General features: G+C 40.7%; 1 protein-coding gene across 2 annotated transcripts in view; it reads left to right on the top strand.

Moving 5' to 3' along the window:
* Positions 1-20,594, top strand: part of Cul5 (cullin 5) — a 46,279-nt gene that overhangs the window by 645 nt on the left and 25,040 nt on the right. For both annotated transcript variants that reach the window (XM_059267897.1, XM_059267898.1), the window contains exons 2-7: positions 5,184-5,293; positions 8,945-9,044; positions 10,948-11,121; positions 13,756-13,897; positions 15,547-15,692; positions 15,775-15,855. In XM_059267897.1, coding sequence (XP_059123880.1) covers positions 5,184-5,293; positions 8,945-9,044; positions 10,948-11,121; positions 13,756-13,897; positions 15,547-15,692; positions 15,775-15,855 — 753 coding nt within the window. The remainder of the gene's footprint in view (positions 1-5,183; positions 5,294-8,944; positions 9,045-10,947; positions 11,122-13,755; positions 13,898-15,546; positions 15,693-15,774; positions 15,856-20,594) is intronic.

Below are 20,594 nucleotides of genomic sequence, written 5' to 3'. Positions count from 1 at the left end.
TGACAGAGGGACTGGCTCGGAGCGATGCTTACAAGGGACCAACCCAGGCTGCGAGTGAGAGCAGGGTCGCTGGGCCCTCACCGACCCAGCCATTGTGACTCTCGGGGTCCGTTTCTTCCGAAGCGAGAGTCAAAGACATAATAGGGAAAATCTCAACAAAATGCTACCTACTGGGTTTCAATGACTAGGATCTCCTCCCCCACCACCCCCCAACACACACACTCCCCAGTTCCTTAATTTCTGTTCTCACTCCGTCTTCAGGAAACGCGAGTCAGACAGCACTGTCTCCCACTCCACCCCCTTTCTCCCTTTTCTGCATGTTACACCTTCCAGCTCTCATTCTTGACTTCGTATTTCCACCCTTTTTTTTTTTGTTCCTTGAGGACCGGTCTCCCAAGCTCGACTACCCTTATAGGACCTCAGATGGCACCCGGTGAAGTGCTACCATCGTTTTAGGTTGTAGGAAAGTTTTTCTTATCAAAGAAGACATTGAAAAGTTTCAAATACCAAGAGAGGTCCGGGGAAGGTGGGGGGGGGGTGGGCGGCAGCAGATGTTGTAAAAAAGTTAGGAAAGGACCTAGGAAGACTCGGGGTGAGTTTGATCTGTGTTTGTGTTTTTAGTAAGAATCCTGTCCTAAACGTACTAACTGAAATGGGAGTAGTGATTACCTGAAGAAGTATAAACACTGTTTTCAGGTTGTGTGGATGAATAATGACAATGAAATAGAAAATCCCCCCCCCCGCAAAAAAAAAAAAAAAAAAAAAAAACCTCAAAACAAAAAACCTGGGTCTCTTTAGCCCCATCTTGCCAGAACTTGCTGTATAACCCAGCAGGCCTCAAACTCACAAATCCTTCTGCCTCCGTGCTGAGATTGAAGACCTGCATCACCACCCTGGGGAGTCCTTTACAAGGACCTAAATTCCCTGAATTTCTGTGTCTTGGTTTTTCAAGACAGGGTTTCTCTGTGTAGCCTTAGCTGTCCTTGAAGTAGCTCTGTAGAACAAGGTGGCATTGAATTCAGAGATCTGCCTGCCTCTGCCTCTGCCTCCAAGGGCCATCATCGCCCTGCTAATCTGCCTGTCTCGCACATCCCTCCCCAGTGGTAGGATTAAAGGGATGTGCTACCACACCCATCTGAATATTTCTGTCTCTTAAGAGCTATATGACTTTGAATTTCTTAACCTCTGCTCAAGTTTTTTCTTTTAGGAAATTGAAATTATCAGTACCATTTTTCATAGCACTGTTGTGATGATCAAATGAATTATGTGAAAATGCTTAAAAACAGTGATGACAATTAATATATAATCAACTAAAGCACCTGAGCTACTGTGCCTATTCCTATAAGAAAACGAAACACAGAACCCCATTTCTGAAAAACAAAAACAGTTGAAGCTGGGCCTGGGGGTGCAGGTCATTCCCAATATGAAAGTCACTGAAGCAGGAGGATCATGAATTCTAGCCTCAACTCAGAGATCCACCTGCCTCTGCCTCCTGAGTGCTGGGATTAAAGGAGTGTGTCACCACCACCAGGTTCTATTTTACTATTTTATCTCTTAGTACTGATCTGATCTCTATCTGACCCTATCAGTTTCTTGTTAGATACTGTCCATAGCTCGGTCATTTGAGACCTTCCTAGTTGACTATCAATAAGAAACTAAAAAGAAATTAAACTAAAAATAGGAAGCATAGCTGTTCTCAGCACAAGCTTCTTATCATTTGGAAAGAAGGAAAATGAAAATATAAATGAGCAATTCTAAGTGTCTAGAATTTATCCTTATTAAAGTTGTTTATTAGACAACAACATGCAAGGTACCATGAAGAATACAAAAATCATAATGCCCATGCTCTATGGGAGTTCATCGTACTCAAAGAGAAGGTGGTACTGATGGTTTTTATCTAAGGCAGACATTTCTGAAATGTTACTTCAAGCCTTACAGATTAAGGAAATTCCTGATGGGATAATTAAAGAATTTTATGAAGAGAGCATTGGAGCTGTATTTTGAAGAATGGGTTTTCTGTGTGTTTGCATGTGTGAATGTGTGCATGTGAAGGTGCACATGTATATGCTTGAAGGTGGAAGCCAGGGGTCAACTTCAGGTTGTCTCCTTGTTCTTTGATATGGTGACTCTCGCTTGGCTAGAATTTGCCAGTTAGCCTAGACTGGCTGAGAGGGAACCTCAATCAGGGACACACCATCACTGCTTCACCAACCAGTACTGGGATTACACAAGCACCACTATCATCAGTGTATTGTTTGGTTTTATTAAAACACGGGTTCTGGAAGATTGACCTCAGGTTTCCTCATTTTTATAAGAGACTTACCAACTGAGCCATTGCTGTCTTCTGGGTGTTTTTTTTTTTTTTAATATCTTTTTCAAATTTTATTTTTATTTGAAAAATTTACTTTATGTGTACGAATGTGCAGTGCTCACAAAGGTCACAAGAGGGCATTTGATTCCTTGGAACTGGAGTTAGAGACAGTTGTGAGGCACCATGAGAACTGAACCTGGGTCTTTTAATCCCAGCACCTGTGAGGCAGAGGCAGGTGGATCTCTGAGTTTGAGGCCAGAGCAAGTGAAAGTTCCAGGACAGCCAGCGCTATACAGAAAGTGCCTGTTTCAAATAAAATAAATAGAAAGAACCTGTGATAAGGGTTAGGCCTATAACACTGTCTAGCATGTGCAAGGCCTTAGGTTCAAGCCTCTGTACCTCAAAAATGAAAATCAGCAAGTAGAAAAAAAAAAACTACAATAAAAGATTAAAGTAATCAATATCCTCGAAAAAAACCATTTGTGTGAGTTGGCAGGATGGGTCAACTAGTAAAGCGTTTATTGTCAAGCCTGGTAACTTGAGTTCAATCAATCCTCTGTGACCCACGTGGTGGAAGGAGTGAACCTACTGTCCAATTGTTCTCTGACCTCCAAATGCATGCAGTGGCACTCCTGAGCCCACATAAGATAATAAGGATAGTTTTAAAAAGTGAAAGTTCTCAGGCAGTGGTGGTTGTGTGCCTTTAATCACAGCACTGGGGAGGCAGAGAGCGGCAGGTGGATCTCTGAGATCGAGCCCAGTCTGGTCTACAGAGCAAGTTAGAGGACACCAGAGCGACACAGAGAAACCCTGTCTCATAAAAAAGATGGTAGATCACAAAGCACCATGTCATTTCACCTAAGAGACTTGAGCCCTCAGATAAAGATTTCGGTATCCATGAAGGACCCTGGATCCCATCCGTGTGTGTGTGTGTGTGTGTGTGTGTGTGTGTGTGTGTGTGTGTGTTGCATGTGGTGTGTATGTACATGTGTGTGGGGGTGCAGAAGCCAGGGTAGGATGTTGAAGGTCCTGTCCTATTTATGCCTTACTCCCTTGAGGTGCAGGGTATTTCACTGAACCTGGAGCTCACCTAGTGGACAGCAAGCCCCAGTGATCTTCCCTTCGCTACCCCACAATACTGGGATCATTGGCTAGCTCATGGCCATGCCTGGCTTTTTATGTGGATGCTGGGAATTTGAACTCAGCATTGACAGCTGTACTTTGGATTTGTTTTGTTATTTTGAACAGGGTGTCTGTATAGCCGTAGATGTCCTAGAACTCACTATGTAGACCAGGCTGGCCTTTAACTCAAAAGGGTTCTGCTTCTCAACTGTTGGGATTGGTGACAGTTGCTAACACACCCAGCCTTTCTTTTTTTTTTCACTTTTAAAAGAATGCTGATGTCCATGAATATTTTATGTGCATGTATGTTCACCATGTTCATGGATGGTGTCCCTGGAAGCCTGACGAGGGTGTCAGATCCCTTGGAACTAGAGTCAGACATTGTGAGTCACCATGTAGGTACTGGAAACTGAACCCAAGTCTCTGCAAGAGTAGCAAGTGCTCTTAACTGATGAACCGTCTCTCTAGTCTTACAGCTTTATTTTGTGTGAAGTTTAGAACAGCTACAAAATTAGAGGGTTCACTCTCTGTTATCTAGCCACTCATTTCCAACACCAGAAAGACGCAGGATTTACTGCAAGCCGGTATAATCATTGCTATTTGTTATGTAACATAAGGTCAGTTAAAGGGAGAGAAGCATAGGACAGAGTCTAGGAGGTCCCAAGCACAGCTTCTGCTGTCCTCCCTGTAGTCTGCAGATGTGTCTCTTCTGATGTCAGTGTATGACAACATACACAAATGAATGCCCAAGGCAGCTTATCTGACTTACCCCTGGCAAGTTTGTGTGGAACGTCTTCACAAAGTTCCCATGGTTGCTTCCATGGGAACTTTGAATCTCTAGATTGACATAAAGCCCCTCTCTAAATGACATTGTTAATCTTTCTAGATTTGCCCAGCCCCTACTTATAAGACCATGTAGATGTGGCATGTCCCCTACCAAAAGCACATTGGTGAGCTTGTCCCATACACAGGACCTAAGGTTCTCAGGGTCATACTAGGTACACATTCCATTTGTTTGGGGGTTATCTACTAGAAGGAGCCAAGAGGAAAGGCCAGACTCTTTAGAGCAAATTCTTCACTGTACACTTTGGTGAAGTCAATCTTAGTATTGCGGTCTCTTTCCTCCCCCCCACTCTTGGATTGAGGCCAGGGCCTCATGCACAGTGATTGGGCCTATAATTCCAGCCGATAATTCAGCCCAGATGTTTGTTTATAGTTACCTTTTCTGGATTCTCTGCTGTAAGATTAAGCCTATACGAACTCTGGTCTGGTCCTGGCCTCTACTTGTGGATGACAGCTGTGTAGCTTGGTTTGTTTGTGGGGCTCCTAGCAGTGGGATCAAGACCTGTCCCTGGCGCATGAGCTGGCTTTTGGGAACCTATTCCCCATGCTGGGATGCTTCACCCAGCCTTGATACACAGGGAGGAGCTTGGTCCTGCCTCAACTTGATATGCCATGCTTTGTTGACTCCCGTGGGAGGCCTGCCCCTTTCTGAATGGAGGAGTGGATGGGGGAAGGGTAGATGGGAGGTGAGGGGAGGGAACTGGAAGAGAGGAGGGGAAACTGGTTGGTATGTAAAATAAATGAAAAAATTTAATGAAAGAAAAAAAATCTGATCTGGAAAACTGTCTTTAAATTTGATATCTGTTTTTCTTGGTATCTCATAAAAGATTTTACATATTTTCAAATAATGTGAGATTTTTTAAATTGTTTTAAAATTAAACTATCTTTTATCTCTTTTATTTTAAAGAATAAAGGTTCTCTCCAGTTTGAAGACAAGTGGGATTTTATGCGTCCAATTGTTTTGAAGCTTTTACGCCAGGAATCTGTAACAAAACAGCAGTGGTTTGATCTGTTTTCGTAAGTAATCCAGTAATTCTATTTGCTAACCGTACAGATTTTGGTGTCTTTCTGTACTTAAATGGATAGTATGAGTTAAGTGATCTTTGTGTTGGAGATTCCCAAGACAGACTCCAGGTTTCCTGATCTGCTATGAACTCACAACTCTGACCTAACAGGGAAAGGCACGTAGTATGTAGTTGGGAGATTTAAGGAGAAGATTAAGCACACATTTCCAAGACTCCTTTTCCAGAGAATTCACGTGGGACATTAAAATTATTTTTATGTGTATGAGTGTTTTGCTGCATGTATGTGTGTGTACCACATGTGTACTTGGTACTGGTGGAGGTCACAAGAGGGTGTTAGATCCCTTGGATATGGAGTTAGTAAGCCATCATAATGGGTGCTAGAAACTGACCTCAGGTCCTCTGCTAGAGCATCAAGTGCTCTTTACTGCTGAGCCATCTCTCTAGTCCTGGGACATTTAATTTCTTCAGCAGCAAGATTGGCAGCATGGGATATGTTACCAAGAGTTAAGAGTAAGTATTCAGTATAAATCATGTTTATATCAACAGTTTAGGTACACTGAACCAGTGTTAACATTTCGGGAAGTTTTTTGTTTGTTTCCTCTGTGTAGCTTTGGAGCCTGTCCTGGAACTCCCTCTGTAGACCAGGCTGGCCTTGAACTCACAGAGATCCCCTGCCTCTGCCTCCCAAGTGCTGTGATTAAAGGCATGAGCCACCACACTGGCAGGAAGTTTTATTTAAGTGTTCTCAGATAAAGGCTAATCTTACAACAGATTTTTCTAGGGAATTCAATCTCAGGCCTGCTTTGTTACTGCTCAGCCTTTGGCCAAATGTCTTCAGAGCACAATTATTGAGTATTAGTCTCCATGAGGCAGTGCAGCAAGTTAAAACAACCCCATCAATCACGAGTTTACCTTAGAAAACCAAATGACTTTCTCCTTCAGTTTCTGTGTGAACTTTTTAGATTTATTTAATTTAATATGGGTGAGTGTTTTGCCTGTATATATGCAGATACGTTGTATACATATCTGGTGTCTGCAGAAAGAAACCAGTAGAATATGTCAGATCCCCTTGAACTATAAGCCTCTATATGGGTGATGAGAACTGAAACCAAGTCCTGGGAGAGTAACAGGTATTCCTAACCACTGAACCATTTCTCCAGTGTCCTCACCCTCACACTTCTTTTAAAAAAGTAACTTTTGAGCTGGGCAGCTATGGTGCACGCCTTTAATCCCAGCAGAGATTAGGCAGATGTCTGCGAGTTCGAGGCCAGCCTGATCTACAGAGCAAGACCCAGGACAGTCACCCAAACTACACAGAGAAACCTTGTCTCAAACAACAAAAAAAGAAAACAACTAACTTTTGGTCTGTAGATGTACCTCAGTGGTATTTGCTTAACATGACCCAGACCCTGATTTAATCCCAGAGCTGGGGTGGAAAGGTAGGAGCCTGAAGCATTAATTCAGGCACAGTTGAAGCAAGCCTGAAAGCCTTCCAGGGCTGAGGTAGTTAGTGTCTTTGGTTAGGTAGGGCATGTACACAAGCATATTTAATTCCAGAGGACACATTTTACCACTGTAAACAAAGATTTTTAAATTGTTAGGCTATAGCAAGCAAAGCTTATCAGTATTGTGGAACCACTCACCTTGGGCTTCCCAGTTAGTTCAGCCAGCTAATTGAGCGCAGGCAATGACATCAGGTTCCTGTGCTGTCCCTGTCTGTTGCTTACCTGTCACCACTGAGGTGGAAATCTATCTGCAGGTGTTGTGCATGCAAGTGCAGAAAGAAATGGGCCTTATCCCAGCTGTCTCACAGTCAATGCCAGTAGGTGTGATTGTGTGCTTGTAGTCTGAATCGAAAGCACCACAGCAGTTTTCCTTTTCCAGTTTCTGGCCATTTTCCTTTAAGGGGAAGCATTCAGCAGTAGCTATGAAAAGCAGGGCGTGATGATCTTTCTCTTGAACTTGTGTCTTCCAGGTGCTGTATTTATTTTTCTCGTATAAAATCAGTGTACCCTATTCAGTAATGAACTTCAGGTTGTTTTTTTTTTTTTTTATTCATTCAGAACTGAGAAGAGCAGAAGCATTTTTTTTTTTAAATAGAAAAAGATAGCTTTGCAACTTAACTAGAAAAGACATGGTGTGTTTATGAGTCGGTCAGGATGAAATCTCCAAACTTCAAAACTTCTCTGAATAGGTTTATGTTGCAACAGGAAAAGACACTAAGTTACAAGAAACATAAAATATTGTTGGATGATGGTGGTGCATGCATTTAATCCCAGCACTTTGGAGAGTTTGAGGCCAGCCAAGTCTATAGAACAAGTTCCAGGACACCCAGAGCTACACAAAGAAAACCTGTCTCAAAACCAACCAACCAAACAAAAACCTAAAATATTGAGTATTAGTACATCCTTAACCATACCAGATCAATTACCAAGTAATAGTAGAATAAGGAAAAATCAAATATAGTCAGTGACTAGGGAGAGGACTAAGTATATCCAGTGCTTAATGTGCAAGCATGAGAACCTGAGTTTGATCCACAGAAATGGTGTGTGGGTGTGTGTTAATAAATGTGTACATGTATCCCATGTGTATGTGTATGCAGAGGCCAAAGATTGACTTTGGATGCCTTGCCTTCCTCTGTTGGCTTTTTATATCAAAGATTATGGCCGGGCGGTGGTGGCGCACGCCTTTAATCCCAGCACTCGGGAGGCAGAGGCAGGCGGATCTCTGTGAGTTCGAGGCCAGCCTGGGCTACCAAGTGAGTTCCAGGAAAGGCGCAAAGCTACACAGAGAAACCCTGTCTCGAAAAAAAAAAAAAAAAAAAAAAAAAGATTATAACAGAAGGTAGAAGAGAATAAATAATAAAGTCTTTACTTATTAAACCTGGAGCTCACCAGTTCAACTAAATTGGCTGGCTGGGCAAGCTTTCTTGGTTTGGTCCTCCTCTCTCTGCCTCCCAGTGCTGGGACTACAGGCATGTACCACACTCTGGGCTAATCAAAATTAATAGCAATTAACTTTGGGGATAGAGATTAGAAGACAGAGACGTACTTTTTTTTTTTTTAATTTTAAATTTAAAATTTTAAAGATTTATTATATATACAGTGTTCCTCCTGCATGTAGGCCTGCAGGCCAGAAGAGGGCACCAGATCTCACTACAGATGGCTGTGAGCCACCATGTGGTTGCTGGAAATTGAACTCAGGACCTCTGGAAGAACAGCCAGTGCTCTTAACCTCTGAACCATCTCTCCAGCCCCTAGAGACATACTTTTGTAATGAATTTTTATCTAACAAATAGAGAATTAAGGAAAGCAGCTAGGTGGTGGTGGCACACACCCACCTTTAATCTCAGCGCTTGGGAGGCAGAGGCTGGTGGGTCTTTCTTAGTTCTAGGACAGCCAGAACTACCCAGAGAAACCCTGTCTAGGGAAGGGGAAAAAAAAAAAAGCAAACAGTAAACAATGGAAATAATAGAAACAGTTACCTGTTTGAGATAGCTTACAAAGAGTGCTTGGTTCTTGTGAAAGGTTTAGCACTATTATTTTTCCATGGGAACTGTAGAACTGTACCAATGTAGAACTTAAAATGAATGCTTTGTCTCAGTTGCATTACTGATGTTTGCCCACCCGCTTTACTTTTACAGGGATGTACATGCAGTCTGTCTCTGGGATGAGAAAGGCTCATCAAAAATTCATCAGGCTTTAAAAGAAGATATTCTTGAGTTTATTAAGCAAGCACAGGCAGTAAGTAGTGCATGTTCCCATCCTTATTTTACATTTTTTTTACTTGTTGGTGTTCGGCATCAATTCCAGAGCCTTAGATGCTTAGTTAATAAGCATGTACTCATCAGTGAGCCACACCCCCATCCTTAGGCTTCTTTGTTTGTTTTTTTTGGTTGGTTGGTTGGTTGGTTGGTTGGTTGTTTTTAAGACAGGGTCTCACTGTAGCTCTGGCTGTTCTCAAACTCACTCTGTAGACCAGGCTGGCATCGGCCTCTTTAATGCTAGGATTAAAGGTGTACGCCACTGTGCCTAGCCCCTTGGATTGCTTTTAAAAACTATATATCTAGCCAGGTGGTGGTGGCCTATACCTTTAATCCTAGCACTTGGGAGGCAGAGGCAGGTGGATCTCAGTGAGTTCATGGCCAGCCTGGTCTACAAAGAGTTCCAGGACAGCCAAGACTGTTGCACAGAGAAACCCTGTCTTTGAGTAAAAGAAGAAAGAAAACAAACAAACAAACAAACAAAAACTATATCTGGTGCTAGAGAGATGGCTCAGTGCTTAAGAACATACACTGCTTTTGCAGAGGACAGGTTCGGCGCCCAGCACCCATATCGAACACTCGTAACTGCTGTAACTCTACCTCCAGGGAAGCCAATGTTTCTAACCTATGTGGACACCAGCACTCATGTATGCAGACACATACACAACCACACATGCATGCTGGAGTATGTACCCATTCCCTACACACAAATAATACAGCAATAATAATAAGCTGATCATGGTGGCATTTATTTGTCATCTCGGCATTGGAGAAGTGGAGACAAGTAGATCCCTGGAACTCTGGCCAGGCAGGCTAGCCTTCTTGGCAAGTTCCAGGCCAGTGAGGGAACTAGTTGTTTTGTTTTTTTTGAGACAGTCTCTTCATAGCCCTGGCTATTCTGGTATACATTATACAGATTAGATTGACCATGAACTCTCAGAGATCTACCTGCCCCTGCTGTGTTTAGGCTCTAAGTATGACCTCAGCACCATTTGTAGCCCCTTCTAAGAGAAAAATTTGCATGTCACAAGATTCAGTCTCTTAACTGGATGTGGTAGCACATACCTTTAATTCATCACTCAGGAGGCAGGGGCAGGCTTTTCTTTGTGTGGGAAGTCAACCTGTACCACAGAGTGAGTTCAGGCCAGCCCAAGGATACATAATGGGACCCTGCCTTAAAAAAGGAAGGAGGAAGAAACAAGAAACCAAACACCCCATTTCAAGTATATATTGCAGAGAGGTTTAGTTTATTCATAGAGCATCAGCCACTAATTCCAGAATATTTTGTCACCCTCTGAAGGAAGAAACACAGTACTGCTAGCAGTCACTCCCTGTACCTCTCTTCTCAAACCTTGTTTGCCAGTAAACCATGACTTTTCTACCTCTGAATTTGTCTGTTCTTGGCATTAAGTAAACTGTGATCATTTATAACTGGTCTTCACCAGTGTGCTCCATTCTGACTGAGTACTACTCTGTTGTGTACCTGTATCCTTCAGCAGAAATAGGCCCTAACATTTACTACTTTTGTTGTTGTTAATTTGTTTTTAGTTTTCGAGACAGGGTTTCTCTGTGTAGCTAGCCCTTGCCATCTTGGAACTTGCATTGTAGACCAGGCTGCCATGAACTCAGGTCTGCCTGCTTCTGCCTCCCCAGTTCTGGGATTAATTCAAAGTGTGGGCCACCACTGCCCAGATTAGATTTACTACTTTTTGATTGTTTTGAATAATATGACTGTGAACGTTGATGTACAGAAGATTTAGGACATGTGTTTAGTTTCTCTTAAATGGTTTGTACAATAACTCATTTTAAAATTATTGCTTTGCTTTATTATCTTCAAGGCATTTCTATTGTCTATTTCAAATTGTTACAATTTTGTTTTTCAGCGTGTCCTGAGCCATCAAGATGACACAGCTTTGCTAAAGGCATACATTGTTGAATGGCGAAAATTCTTCACACAATGTGATATTTTACCAAAACCTTTTTGTCAACTAGAGGTTACTTTATTGGGCAAACAAAGCAATAAAAAGTCAAATATGGAAGATAGTATTGTTAGAAAGGTATGTCTCTTACCCCATTGTTTTCCTAAATTTCTTCAGAAAGAAGGCTCTTCATAGTAATTTACACAGGCTTTGCTCCTCACACATAGTTCTCTGGAGCCGTCAGGGTTTTTCTGTGTAACAGCTCTGGCTGTCCTGGAGCTCACCCTATAGACCTCGAGGGCTGGCCTCGCAGAGATCCTCCTGCCTCTGCCTCCCAAGTGTTGGGATCAAAGGCCTACACTACCACCAGCCGGCTAGGATTGTTTACTTATTTATTTTTAATGAGACATTTTCTTTCATAAATTTTAGCTTCAGCTCTCTCTCTCTTTGTAGGCTTTTCCTATACTTTCATTTCATTTCTTTTTTTTTTAAATTAAACTTTCTTTTTATTCTTTGTGTCTTTCACATCATGCAGCTGGATCCCACTCATTTCCCCTTCCTTCATATCCACCCTCTGTCCTTGTACCTCTCCTACAAAATAAAACAAAATAAAATTTAAGAGAAAAAAAAAAGAAAAGGAGAAATCTCGTATGGGAGCTGTAGTATGACACAGTCACACAAACCCTTTTATCCATATATGGAGTCATTGGTCTGGTCAAGGCCTCTGGTCTCTGCTACACTATTTTTTTTTTTTTTTTTTTTTAAAGATTTATTTATTTATTATGTATACAGCATGTATGCCTGCACACCAGAAGAGGGCATCAGATCTCATTACAGATGGTTGTGAGCCACCATGTGGTTGCTGGGAATTGAACTCAGGACCTCTGGAAGAGCAGTCAGTGCTCTTAACCACTGAGCCATCTCTCCAGCCCCTCTGCTACACTATTGATGCTGGGCCCTCACTGGGGCTCCTCTTGGCTATCCTGTTGTAGCCCTGTGTCATGGAGGTCTTGCAGCTTTGGGTCTGCAGGACCAGCCCCTTCATGTGCTCCAACTTTCATCCTTTTATGTGGTCTGAAGCTATAACTGTTTTCAAACATTACCTCCTTAGTTCTTCCTTTTTCTTTTTAACTTTTCCTGGTTTTATCTTCAGTACCTTTTTTCCTGTGTTTCTTTGTACTTTGTTTTCCTGAGAATTAATTACTTGTTTTCTGTTTGAAAACCCTTTCATTAGATTATCTTCTAACTTTGTGTTTAATTGTGGCTAACCAGCTGTCATCTTTATAGTTTTTTTGTGCTGATTGTTTAAGCTTAGTATGTACTGTGCTTATTTTTATATATTGCATGTTTTCTAATTTAAAACCTGTGCCTGGTAACTAACTATACTTTAATGGACAAAGACTTTCCCTGAGTGTCCCAAGCTTCCTTTCAACTCTAAATTGTTTTTTTTTTTAATTGCCATACTCATTTCCCAACTGCTTTCCTACTGGTGAGCAATGAATGGAACTAGAGTGTATATTGTGTGAGCACACACGCTACATAAGCTCTACCACTGAGCTACATCCTCAGGCTTAATGAAAGGAAGAAAACTGCCATTTGAACTTCAAGTACTGTTTACTATGATGGTTTTGTTAATAGACCAACATTAAAATTGTGTGGTCTGGGTATTACCATCCCATCCTACTCTTAGAATTTGCTTTATATGGGTATACTGTAAAATTAGATGTACATAGTTTTTCAGTGCTAGAAATAGCTGCAAATTGAAACATTTTCTCTGTAAAGGCAAAAAACCTTGGAAGATGCTATTTAACTTGTAGCCCCATTATCTTATCCTCTTTTGGTTGTTGTTATTTCTTTCATTATTACCATTTTTTTTTTTTTTTTTTTTTGGTTTTTCGAGACAGGGTTTCTCTGTGTAGCTTTGTGCCTCTCCTGGAACTCACTTGGTAGCCCAGGCTGGCCTCGAACTCACAGAGATCCGCCTGGCTCTGCCTCCCGAGTGCTGGGATTAAAGGCGTGCGCCACCACCGCCCGGCAACCATTTTTTTATTTGTTGTGAGACTTACTAAGTAAAATAAGCATCATTTCTTGGACCATATTTGTCATATTCAGATGTGAGCGTGTTAGTGCTGCCTACTGGGCCCCCAGCTCTTACATCTAAAGAGGAGATCATGGTAGTTCCTGCTTCAGGACTGTGGGCATTACATAGTGCAGTTGTAGGTACATGAAGAGAAGTACAGAATTGTTCACCCTTCTTATCACTGTTCTTACTGTTCCTAATAAATGTCTGACAGAGTTACTGGGAGCATCGATCTTTATTTACTAGTGTGTACTTTATTCTATAATTTTGATAGACAGCTAGTAGGTAGCTGTGCACATATTTTTATTAAGATGGTTTGCACAGGCATGCATGTGAGCATTCTAAACACAGTTTAGAGCTGGAATCCAAATTCCATTCTGAAGCAATAGTTTGTGTTTTTCAGATGGTTTTTCTTTGTAGTCTTGGCTGTCCTGAAAATCACTATGTAGACCAGGCTACCCTCAAACTCACAGAGATCTGCCTGCCTCTGCCTCTGAGTGTTCAGATTAAAGGTGTGTATCAATATGCCAGTCCCAGTTCTTTATTGTTATGCTAAATAGTGACTTCCTAAAGCATTCAACAATGAAGACCTAGTAATAGGATTTCCTTTTCTATCATTTGTCCTGAAACTTGTGTGTGATGCTTGACATGTCAATAACCAAAAATGATGCTATATTTTCTTACTTTCCCAGCTCATGCTTGATACCTGGAATGAGTCAATTTTTTCAAATATAAAAAACAGACTTCAGGATAGTGCAATGAAGCTGGTGCATGCTGAGAGATTAGGTGAAGCCTTTGATTCTCAGCTGGTCATAGGAGTGCGAGAGTCCTACGGTATGTCCTCAACTTTTATCATCACATTTCCCTCCTAGAAATATTAGGATATAGATAGAGTTCTGCCAGTTTCACATCTACTTCTTGTACTGTGTACTTTTTTATTTTAACAGTACACAAATGGTAATAACTCTGTGTCAAAGAAACCTGCTAAATTTAAATTTTGTCATTTCCTCATCATTGACTTCTTGACTAAAAACTTTCAGGTCCCTAAACTGCTAGAGAAGTATAATTGCAGCCTATAGCTCATAAAAGATAACGTTGTTCTGCGTTGATGTTTTCAGAAGTTAACTTTTCTCTGTACATTCTCTGCCTTCTCAGCTTCTAACAATGATATTGTCTGTCCTGTTCAATCAGATACTTTCTTTCCTCTGACTTCACCTTCAGACTCATTCTTCATTTTCTCATGGAGACCATCCTGATTTCCAGACTAGGTTGTGTCCTCACATTTAGTTATTCATAGTAATTGTGCCTCCCTGGCATAATTTGCCTGAGTGTCTTCCTAATGCTTTGTTTTACTGAATGTAGTATATCTCACATGAAGTTATCCTCAGTAAAGGATAGTTTAGTCATTTTTAAATGGTTTTTCCCTGTTGTTGCTATGTTTTAGTTAGACCTTTAGATATTATTTAGTATTATCTTTGAAATTGTTCCTTTTCATTTCATCTGCCACTGGTTTAGACCTCTTTAAATTCTACATCTAACTTTTGAAATGGTTTTTTTTTTTTTTTGGTTTTTCGAGACAGGGTTTCTCTGTTTTGGTGCCTGTCCTGGATCTCACTCTGTAGACCATGCTGGCCTTGAACTCACAGATCCACCTGGCTCTGCCTCTTGAGTGCTGGGATTAAAAGCGTGCACCATTGCTGCCTGGCTTTGAAACGATCTTCTTAAAAGTAATTTTTTTTTCCACACTGGAAATTAAGCCTAGTGCCTTATACATGCTATGCCTTCCCTCTGCTAATGAACTATAGCCCTAGCATTTTTTTCCCCAATTTTATTTTGTTTTTGTTTACTTGTGTGTGGACATGTATATAGGTCAGAGAATAACTTGTAGGAGTCAGTTCTTCCTGCCATGTGGGTATCAGGGATTGATTCAAGCCCTGAGGCTTCGCAGCAAATGCCTTTATCTGAACCATCCCATCAGTCCTCTACTTCTTACCCTTTTTAGGGGCATCTCATGTAAGTTCACATTTGAGGCTTTCCATCCCGTCCTTCCCTTATCATCCTGTTAGGGCATCTCATGTAAGTTCACATTTGAGGCTTTCCATCCCGTCCTTCCCTTATCATCCTGTTAGGGGCATCTCATGTAAGTTCACATTTGAGGCTTTCCATACTGTCCTTCCCTTATCATCCTATTAGGCAGTTTGGTCAGAACACTTGTGCTTTTATGCTTCTTATCCTGACTTTGGAAATCCTTTTTTATTCCTGAAGATTCCATTAAAATGCCATCTGTTCTGAGGATGGCTTCTTGATCATCAGTTTAGAAGGCAGGCTCTTAAAAAATAATATTCCACATGACTATAATATTTGTTACTGTACTACTATGTGCTATGATCTTTGGAACTTTTCTAGCCTCATAAACATACCTCAGTATGTTACTCATCTTTCATAGTCAAATAATTAAAACAACTTTATATTCTGTGTTTTAGTTAACCTTTGTTCTAATCCTGAGGACAAACTTAAGATCTACAGGGATAATTTTGAGAAGGCATACTCGGATTCAACAGAGAGATTTTATAGAACACAGGCACCCTCATATTTACAGCAAAATGGTGTGCAGAATTACATGAAATATGTAAGTCAGAATTTATTGCATTTTATAATTTCAGCTAGGCTCCTGATATTCTTAAAATGATTGCTATTTTGCTTCTGGACAGGCAGATGCTAAATTAAAAGAAGAAGAAAAAAGAGCACTCCGTTACTTAGAAACAAGACGAGAATGTAACTCTGTTGAAGCAGTAAGTAATGTGATTGTGTACCTTCTGGGATTGTCTGAAGTCATGTACCACAGGAATGACAAATGCAGACACTAATGACATCACCTCTTGTTCATTTTTTTTATTTCTTATGTTTGAGTGGTTTGTCTGTGTGTATGTATATGTACTATGTATATGGTACCTGGGGATGTCAGAAGAGGGTCTTGGATTCCTGGAACTAGAGTTGGGGGTGGTTGTGAGTCAACATGTGGATGCTGGATATCAAGCCTGAACTCGCTGGAAGAGCAGACAGTGCTCACAACTGCTGAGCCATCTCTCCAGCTTCCCACACTTCTCTTTGTTATGTCTTTAACTAGTATTGATAATTGGTTAGAATATTCTTCTCCAGTGAGAAAAATACATCTGCAGAGGTATCTTATTCTGAACTTTCTAGTCTTTATTGTGTGTAATGTACAATATTTAATCTTCAGTCATGCTCCTTAAGTAGTTTATTTGTATAAAAAACATTTTCTGTACATATCTTTTGGCTTATCAGTGGGATTTTACTCATGATCTTTTGAATTCTTGCACCTTAATTGATAGTCATGCTAGTTTTTTTCTTGGAACAGATATCACACTGAGTAGAATCTTTGACCTTGTTTTTTCTTAGAGAAGGCTACTTGTTCATGATTTGTATTATATGGATTTTAGTAGTTAAAGTAATTTTGATACAACGGAAAGGTGAAAAGTTGAGCTATAACTTACTTCAATGGTTGTTTGTAGAAAATTTTAGTAGAAATTTGTAGCCAGGTTTGGGCTTATTCAGAAGAAAGGGCCATTGAATAGGTACGCCCTGATCAGACTTAATCCTCATGGCCTGGTGGGGTGGCTCAGTGAGTACAGTGCTTGCTCTGCACGTGAATTGTGCTGTTACAGAACAGCTAAGTGTAAATGCCAGGGAAATGACTCACTGTTAGTTAAAATGAACGAAGGTTTCATGATCTGAGTTCATGTTCCAAAATCCATGTAAAATGCCAGGTTCACTGTCATTCACCTGTAATTCCACCACTCCTAAGACACTGATGGGAGAGAGAGGCAGGAGAATCCTGAGGAAGCTTTGGGGCCAGCTAGCCTGGAGTACAATGTATGGACACAGAAACAAGTGTTTCTACCTTAGCAAGGTAGAAGATGAGAACTGACTTCTGAAAGTTATCCTCTGATTTCCACACATGTATTATGACATTTACATACATAGACACACACACACACACAAACTTAAAAAAAAAAACCCAAATAGGCAAATCCTGTAATTTATAAATTATTAAATACACCTTAACCTTCAGTATTTCAGTATGTTAAAGGCCCTGGGTTAGCCAGGCAGTGGTGGCACATGCCTTTAATCCCAGCACATGGGAGGCAGAGGCAGGCAGATCTCTGAGTTTAAGGCCAGCCTGGTCTACAGAGTGAGTTCCAGGACAGCTAGGGCTGTTACACACAGAAACCCTCTCTCGAAAGAAAGAAAAAAAAAAACAAAAAACAGGCCCTGGGTTTGATCTGTATCCCCCAAAATCCCCTACAGAAAGAACGTAATGATGAACATGAATGAAGATTGTGGTTGTTTTGTTTAGAAATGAAGCAGATGCCATTAGTTACCATGGTGGAAAAGATCTTAAGCTGGAGAAGCAAAGAGAATTGTCTTGAGAATTAATTAAGGAAGGAAAACTTAAACTAAAAGTTATTTAACTCTTATTATACAACTGAGGCAAAACAAATTGTTATGGAGTAGAATTAATTTTGCAAATAAAGGAATTCCTTTAAAAGACAGACTTACCCTATCACTTAGCCCTCTTGTCTCATCTTTCACTTCACAGACCCTTAAATGCATTCCCTCGGTAGGGCTTTTCAAGTGCCAGCTTTGCTCATGGAGGAAGCCTTACCCGGAAGGGTTTAGTCCTGGTGTAGCAGAGGGTTCAACATTAAGCACATTGATAAAGTGTTTCACCTTGAGGCCCCCTGGGGAGAGATTGTTCTATGGATTTAGAACTTGTGCTCATCTCAGGGAAACAAATACAGAGTTGATGGCATTTGACAAAGTTTCTTCATGGAAGCTAGCAAATGGAGACAGAAAGGGAATCCACGGTGAGAGAGGTGGTTTATCACTGTCCTTTCCATTCAGGATGCTTGTCACATAGTAAGTATGTATTTAGGATCAACTATGTATATAGTACTTTGGTAGATGGTAGAGAAGAAATATAAAAGAAGTCTAAATGGCCTCTCAATCTGAATTTCTTGGTACAGGATGAGACTCATTTGAAGCAAGAAAAAAATCTAGGAGCCCCCCCTTTTTTTTTGCCTGGTGTAAATGGTTTTCTAAATGAATTTTTTTTAATAGATAGGATCTTTACTATGATTGGAGCAAAAAACTTTTCATGTTATATAGTTAATCCTCTTCTTTATGTTTACGTGTGTCTATGTGTAGGAGCACATGTGCCACACAGCATGCATATGGAGGTTCGGATAGCTTGCAGAAATTGATTCTTTTTCTGCCATATGAGTTCCAAGGACCAAACTGAAGCACCAGGGTCTGTAGCACCTCCAACCTCTCTCACACACCTTTGTGTGTTTTCTTTTCTTTTTTTTTTTTTTTTTAAAGATTTATTTATTTATTATGTATACAGCATGTATGACTGCAGGCCAGAAGAGGGCACCAGATCTCATTACAGGTGGTTGTGAGCCACCATGTGGTTGCTGGGAATTGAACTCAGGACCTTTGGAAGAACAGCCAGTGCTCTTAACCTCTGAGCCATCTCTCCAGCCCCCCCTTTGTGTGTTTTCTAGAGGTGCTGAAGGTCAAACCTGTGCCCTTGTGCATGTCACTGAGCAGGGCCCTCAATTTTCTTAATTGAGAAGTAATGTCATAGTAAATGCTCTACCTCCAGATTCTATGTTTCATTTTATCATATTCATTTGCTTCATTTCTTTCCCTCCTTTTTTTTTAAAAAAAATTATTTATTTGTTATGTATAGTGTTCTGCCTGCATGTATCCCTGCTCGCCAGAAGAGGGCACCAGGTCTCATTCTAGATGGTTGTGAGCCACCATGTGGCTGCAGTAACTGAACTCAGGACCTCTGGAAGAGCAGCCACTAAGTACTCTTAACCTCTGAGCCATCTCTCCAGCCCTTCTTTACCTCTTTCCTTCCCTCCCTACTCTCTTCTCTTTTCTTCTCTTCCTGTACTATAGCATTTAAAAGTTTATGATATTGTACATACATGTTGACTTCCATGGTCTGTAACATATAGCTACCCAGTTTTCTATTGAACCAGTTTTTCATTCTTTATAGTTTCTTATAAGAAGAGTTTGCTGGGATATCCTTAATGCCTATTTCTTTTCATCATCCTACGAATATATCCTTCTTCATGCTTTGCACTCTCTTAGGACGCAATCTCCCTGGAAAGAGACTGCTGAAGAAAGGGTATAACCCATATACAAATTGCTTATTATTCCAAACTAACCTGAATTGTTATGGATCTTATTCTGATCCATTTCTACAGACCTAAATTTTACTGGTTTTTAATTTTCAATTTCCCACTCTAATACATTTTAAAAGTTTTTATGTGCATTTACCAATTATTGTGGGTGTTGCTAGAGAGATGGCTCAGCAGTTAAGAGCTCCAGTTGCTCTTCTAGAGTGTTGGGTTTGATTCTCAGCACCCACATGGTGGTTTATAACTATCAGTAACTGTAGTGTCAGGGAATCCCAGTACCCTCTTTTGTCCTGAAGGAACTGCGCACACATGGTGCAGAGATAGATATACCTCGAGGCAAAACACCTATGCACATAACATAAATATAGTGATTAAAAAAATAAACTTCACTGGGGTGCTGGGGAGATGGCTCAGCAGGTAATAGGACTTACTGTTCTTGCAGAGGAACTGTTCGTGCAATGTAGAATTTTTGTTTTTCCATTAGTTCTGTATGGTTAACTTACCTGGTTTTAGTCGGATTTCATTGGGTTAGGTAAATGTTGAGTGTAGGTCTGGAGAGAGATGGTTCAGCAGTAAGGAGCACTGATTATTCTTGCAGAGGGCCCATCCATGTTCGGTCCCTAGCAACATCTTGGATGGCACACAACCGTCTCTAATTCCAGTTCCAGAGGGCCCAGTGCCCTCTTCTAGCCTCTGCAGACGCCAAGCGTGCATGCAGTGTATGTACATACATGCAGGAAAAACACTCATACATATAGCATAACCTTAATTAATTAATTAATCTTTAAAGAGGAGGATGTTGAATTGGCATACTCAGGTCCCATGGTATAGTGACATCACTCTGCAGTTAGGGCAGAACTTCCCACCATATTGGGCAAGAAGTTGTTAACCATGTGTGTATTATTTTTGAATGCTAGAAATGTGATAAGACAGTCATTAGTGTAGTTGAGACTTAACAAAAAGCTTTTTATTAGAATATCCCTAAGAAGTAGGAATTCAAGATCCTCCTACTTAAGCCTCTCAAGTGCTTGGACAATAATGAATCCTCTTTACCTAATTCATATTCAGTGATTACCAATGTTATGTCAATTCCAAGGAGAATTTTGAACAGAATAATTTTTAAGACATGTCATTCCTTTCCTGTTTAATACAGGTAATGATCTGTTTTAAGTTTTTCAAAAGAGATATATTATCCTTAGTAATATTTTGATTCTGTGCTCACAATCTTTATTTGATTGACAGGGTCTCTATTTGTAAACTGGGGGTAGGCTAGAACTCAGTGGTCTCCTGCTCAA

This window comes from Peromyscus eremicus, chromosome 7 (genome assembly GCF_949786415.1).
Source record: "Peromyscus eremicus chromosome 7, PerEre_H2_v1, whole genome shotgun sequence".
NCBI lineage: Eukaryota > Metazoa > Chordata > Mammalia > Rodentia > Cricetidae > Peromyscus > Peromyscus eremicus.
This window is presented reverse-complemented; position numbering and strand designations above follow the sequence as displayed.